Raw genomic sequence first — 6,005 nt, 5'->3', positions numbered from 1 at the left:
CCCGATCTGGGTAGGCCAGTATCATGGCACAGTAACACCTGCCCCATGAGCTTGCTCCCCGCTGGACCAGCTTGTGGTCCTTGGTTAATGTCGGTTCCTTTCTGAGTTTGTGTTATGTCTAAGGATCATCTGCTGGGTAGCCGAACTCAGGGACTGCCCTCAGTCTGTAGATTGTGCCACGCCAGCACCTGTTGCTCTCTCTGGCAGCCTTGTCAGTGATGCTGGCATTCACCTCCTCGGTGCTCACCTTCTCTGAGCACACCCAAGGAGTTCCTGGGGCCTTAGGGTTGTTTGGGAGAGAATGAAAGAACGTGGCCTAGCTCTCTTTAGCATGCTTGGTCAGGTTCAACAGTGTCTTCAAGGGCCTCTGCTGCAATCAGCCACCAGCAGTTAAATCCATAATAAGCGTTAGAAAATGGATGTTGCATATCCATAGTGCACTAATGTCCTGCACTATGAGTGACCGACGTGAGCGGAGAGTGACCCGATCGTTGCTGTAAGCTCTGCTGGCCTGGGGACAACTCGTGCTGATAACTAATGCTCACGGTTCCTCTGGGAGGAAGTGTCCTCAGGGGACTTGGAGTTTGGATGGGGAGGTGGGTTTGTGTGCCCAGCAAGCCCTTGTGATTGTAGAAGACATCTGTGACATCTAGGAGGCAAAGGGTCACCCCAGTCTTAGCCACGCTTTGAGTCAAGGTGGCGGAGTGGGGCTGCTGTTGACTCTTGGCGGCAGTAACTTTTCCCAGTGGTGAAAAACCCCTCGACCATGTTTCATTTACAGGGGGCTGATGGTAAAACGAAGATAGCCACACCCCGGGGAACAGCCCCTCCAGGCCAGAAGGGCCAGGCCAACGCCACCAGGATTCCAGCAAAAAGCCCGCCCGCCCCAAAGACACCACCCAGCTCTGGTAAGAAGAGTGTTCTCTTGAATCTTAGAGGAAGCGGACGCTCTTAGTAGGTACAGCCCTCATTTTAGGCCATTGAGAATGAACAGCCCCGGCAGCTGGTCAGCACCCTGCAGTTTACTAAGCACTGGAGTCTTCATTTCCTTCTCAGTCCTTTTGATTTCTGAGGCAGATGTTGAATCCCTACTTTTTTTTTTTTTTTTTTTTTTTTTTTTTTTTTGAGATAGAGTTTCACTCTTGTTACCCAGGCTGGAGTACAGTGGTGTGATCTCGACTCACTTCACTGCAGCCTCTGCCTCCCAAGTTCAAGAGATTCTCCTACTTCAGCCTCCCTAGTAGCTGGGATTACAGGCACCCGCCACCACACTCGGCTAGTTTTTTCTATTTGTAGTAGAGAAGGAGTTTCACCATGTTGGCCAGGCTGGTCTCAAACTCCTGACATCAGGTGTCCACCCACTTCGGCCTCCCAAAGTGCTGGGATTACAGGCGTGAGCCACCATGCCCGGCCTGAATCCTTACTTGTTATCCATGAATAAATTGAGGCTGATTCTGCAGAATGATAAAAATACAGAAAAAGGAAAAGATGGAAAGAAAGAAATGGAGCCTCATAGAGTTTGCTTGACTGAGTCTAACCAGTTCATTTTATGCCCCAGGAAAACGCGGTCACATGACTACTAAGTACCAGCTCTTGGAATCTCTCTGGTCCCAAGTTCAGGGTTCCAGAGAGGCAGCCCCCGTGTGGCGTGTTTCAGTCCCCACATGAGACTCTGGAGATAAATGTCTCTGGAGACAGAGCAGCAGCCTGGATGGGTCACAATGGGTGACGTCACTCAGGGCTCAACCCCTGGGCAGCTTAACTTGCTGGGGACCTTAGGAGTCTACTGCAAACCCTGAGGGTCTTAGCTGATCAGTGACAGGCTGGGCCCATTGCCCTGGGCTCCTGTGAGTAAAACTCATTCGGTTTGGAATACCCAGTAAGGCAACCATCAAGATATTTTGCAGCCAGCGGTGCTATTAAGAACAGTCATAGCCAGGTGTGATGGCTTATGCCTATAATCCCAGCACTTTAGGAGGCTGAGGTGAGCAGATCACCTGAGATCAAGAGTTCGAGACCAGCCTGGCCAATATGGTAAAACTCCGTCTCTATTGAAAATACAAAAAAATTAGCCAGGTGTGGTGGTAGGCACCTGTAATCCCAGCTACTCAGGAGGGTGAGGCAGGAGAATCGCTTGAACCCCCGGGAGGAGGAGGTTGCAGTGAACCAAGATCACACCATTGCACTCCTCCAGCCTGGGCGACAAGAGCAAGACTTGTCTCCAAAAAAAAAAAAATCGTCCTCTTGGGATTAGGGACAACCTGCCCAAGGTGCTTCCCTCTCCCACTGCCCAGGTGAAGTGTTCCGGGCACTGGGTTAGACTCTGCACCATGTGGGGTGCAGAGTCTGACTTGCACTGGCTCCTCCGTGGTGCAGGCAGCTGGGGCTCTTGCTGTGGGCTGTGGCCAAAGCCCGGCCTGGATCTTGGCGACTCTGCTTCTCCTGGCCTGAGGGAGCTACCCAGAGCCTGCCTGCCACCTGCTGTGTCTCTGCAGTGGCATTTCATGCACACGTGCTGCGGCCCAGTGGCCCCCACAAGGTGGCTGTCCACTAAGGTTTGTTGGTTTTATCTTTTCGCCTCGTGTTTTCTGGCCTGTCTTTCTCATATGCATACGATCTAGAGATAATTTTCAGAACTTTCATGGGATTTTAAGTAGGGTTGGGATCCTGCTGGGGTTTTTTGTTTTTTCACTTAACATTGGGCCACTTGACTCACACTTTGTTTTTTGTTGTTGTTGTTGTTTTTCTGAGACGGAGTCTTACTGTGTCGCCCAGGCTGGAGTGCAGTGGCACAATCTTGGCTCACTGCAACCTCTGCTTCCCAGGTTCAAGCAATTCTCTGCCTCAGCCTCCCAAGTAGCTGGGACTACAGGCATGGGTCACCACACCCAGCTAATTTTTGTATTTTTAATAAAGATAAGGTTTCACCATGTTGGCCAGGTTGGTTTTGAACTCCTCACCTCAAGTGATCCTCCCACCTCAGCCTCCCAAAGTGCCGGGATTACAGGGGACTCGCACTTTGTAACGACCTGAAACAAGGTCATGCATTTCCCTTTGGGTCTTACCTGCTCTTCGGTGGCTGCCTGCAGGTAGGGAGACCCTCTCCCCTCAGCCCCCTCGACCTTGTTTCAGAATAGGGCCGCTGCTGGGCTGGCTGTAGGCACCTGCCACGTGAAGGACTCATTAAGGCCCCTTTGAAGCCTGATGATAACGAAGTTTTTGTGGATTTTTCTCTTTAAGCTACCAAGCAAGCACAGAGAAAAGCACCCCCTGCAGGGCCCCACTCTGAAAGAGGTAATTGGGAGCCTGCTTTGCTAGGGCAGCCTCCCTTTGCGTGTGTGGCTATTCACTGGCTTGTGTTTCAGTGCCGGGAGGACCCTCTTCTGAAACGCAGGGTTCGCACATTAAGCCTGAAAATGGAGCAGTCCGAATTCTCTTCCGTGTGCAGTTTGCGCAGCTGTGTTTGTCTGACGGGCTTTCTAATCCTGTGTGCTCGCCTTGACTTCAGGGACAGTGGCATTACAGGCGTGAGCCACCATGCCTAGCTGTCTCCCTATTTTTCAGATGAGGACTTAGCCTTGGGGAGACCACTCTGCAAGTAAGAGGCATGAGAAGGATTCAGAGCTACCACACCAAGCCCACTGGTCACCCTGGGTCTCTGAAGTCAGGGAGGCAGGAGGATGGGAGGTCTGAGGAGGCAGAGAGGCTGAGCCTGGAGGCCTTGGAGGCCGAGGCCCCATCTGTTGTTTTCTTATGTGGAAAAGAAGAGGCTTTGTTTGTCCTATTGCCGCAGAGCTTGACTACTTCAGGAACATCCAAAATGTGGAAATCGGCAGGGCGCAGTGGCTCACGTCTGTAATCCTAGCACTTTGGGAGGCTGAGGTGGGAGAATTGCTTGAGTACAGAAGTTCAAGGCCAACCTGGGCAACATAGTGAGACCCCCCCATCTCTATTTAAAAAAAATTTTTTTTTAAGACATGGAAATCAAATTCTAAAAACTGGTGCTGGCCAGCCGTGGTGGCTCACGTCTATAATCCCAGAACTTTGGGAGGCCGAGGCAGGTGAGTCACCTGAGGTCAGGAGTTCAAGACCAGCCTGGCCGACACAGTAAAACCTCTACTACAGAAGTCTCTACTGAAAACACAAAAATACAGTCTCTACTAAAATAAGTCTCTACTAAAAATACAAAAATTAGCCAGGTGTGGTGGCGCATGCCTGCGATCCCAGCTACTCAGGAGGCTGAGGCAGGAGTATCGCTTGAACCCCAGGGAGGAGGAGGTTGCAGTGAGCCGAGATCACACCATTGCACTCCTCCAGCCTGGGCTACAAGAGCGAAACGTCATCTCAAAAAAAAACAAAAAGAATTGGTGCTTATTTGTGACTGACCAAGCCGCCTATTGGCTACACAGGAGCTTTGAACAAAGAGCTGCCCTTCTCCAGGTCAGGCCAGCAGGTGTGTGTTACAGCAGATGCCCGGAGCAGGGCAGGGGCATTGCTGCAGGAAGCTTAAAGACCCACAGGAAAGTCAGTCCTCAAACTGCAGGGAAGCTAAGCACACCTCGGCACAGTGTGAAGCTTGCAGCTCTTAGACAGACTTCAGTCTTCGGGAAGCTTGGAAAAAATGAGCTTTGCAGGCCCCACCCCTAGAAATTCTGCTCTATCCATTCTCCATGGGGCACAGAAATCTGCATTTTACAAGTCCCACTTTCCTCCTTGAAAGTGCCGGAGATCTGACAGAGTCCCGTGGGCCACACTTTGGAAAACACGGAGCCATGAGACAGAGTAGCGCAGTGCTGAGGTGTAACGGGGCCTGGGATGTGCAGTGACAGAGCAAGCTTGGGGGGAAAGGACACCCAGAGGAGGGAGGGACCGCATCTGCGTGGAGCGGAGACTCCCCAGCAGCCTTCCGGGTTGTTGGAAAGGGGCACTGACATCTGCCGTGCATGGCGGAGGGGAACCGTACCACAGGGCACCGCAGCGTGAAGCAGTATGGCTTGTGTGGACAGCTAGGGACAGGCAGGTGTGGAGCAGGCATCCTGCTCCGGAGCCCAGGTCCCACACGGGACCCAGGGAGCTGGCAGGAGCCCTGAACTAGCCCAACAGTGAACATTCACCCTGGGGGGAAGGGTCAGAAGCGTCCAGGTTTCAGGGCACAGCTGGGTCCCGTCACTGTGTCACCCTTATTTAGGATCACTGCTTCACCCTTATTTAGGATAAAGGCCCTGAAGAATTGCACTAGAGGTTTGCAAAGTGTATCTACCACCACCTGGAGGCACCCTTGCCCCAGGGATTATAATTATTTCCATTTTCACATTGAGGCCTCTGAGCTCAGAGAGTGGAAGTGACTTGCCTGAGACCACACAGCTTGCTGGAGCCCATCTCTTGACCCAAAGACCGTGGGGCCAAGTTGGCTGCCTCTCTGGGAGCGGGAGTTGGATGGGTTGATGATTTTCCGTTGTTTTCCTGGGAAAGGGGCGTCTCTGTCCCTAAGCAAAAAGGCAGGGAGGAGGAGATGCTTGAGGGCTCGCAGCCGCAGCCTGCACTTCCAACCTGGCCCTCACCTGCCTAACCCAACGGTGAGCCTGGGAATGGACCCGCGGGACAGGCAGCCCCCAGGGCCTTTTCTGACCACCACCGACCCGAGTCCTGGCTTCATTGCCTTCCTTCCTCCCCAGGTGAAACTCCGAAATCAGGGGATCGCAGCGGCTACAGCAGTCCCGGCTCCCCAGGCACTCCAGGCAGCCGCTCCCGCACTCCGTCCCTTCCAACCCCACCCACCCGCGAGCCCAAGAAGGTGGCGGTGGTCCGTACTCCACCCAAGTCGCCATCCTCCGCCAAGAGCCGCCTGCAGACAGCCCCCGTGCCCATGCCAGACCTGAAGAACGTCAAGTCCAAGATCGGTTCCACTGAGAACCTGAAGCACCAGCCGGGAGGCGGGAAGGTAAGAGAGGCTGGCTGCCTGTGGAGGCGCGGGAAGTCTGCGCCTGGAGGTGCGGGGGGGGGGG

At 53.3% G+C, this 6,005-nt stretch overlaps 1 protein-coding gene across 11 annotated transcripts in view; it reads left to right on the top strand.

Annotated features, from left to right (window-relative positions):
* Positions 1 to 6,005, top strand: part of MAPT (microtubule associated protein tau) — a 130,404-nt gene that overhangs the window by 91,868 nt on the left and 32,531 nt on the right. For all 11 annotated transcript variants that reach the window (XM_017549298.2, XM_017549297.2, XM_017549292.2 and 8 more), the window contains 2 exons: positions 782 to 908; positions 5,676 to 5,941. In XM_017549298.2, coding sequence (XP_017404787.1) covers positions 782 to 908; positions 5,676 to 5,941 — 393 coding nt within the window. The remainder of the gene's footprint in view (positions 1 to 781; positions 909 to 5,675; positions 5,942 to 6,005) is intronic.

This window comes from Cebus imitator, unplaced genomic scaffold (genome assembly GCF_001604975.1).
Source record: "Cebus imitator isolate Cc_AM_T3 unplaced genomic scaffold, Cebus_imitator-1.0 Scaffold217, whole genome shotgun sequence".
NCBI classification, from domain to species: Eukaryota; Metazoa; Chordata; class Mammalia; order Primates; family Cebidae; genus Cebus; species Cebus imitator.
This window is presented reverse-complemented; position numbering and strand designations above follow the sequence as displayed.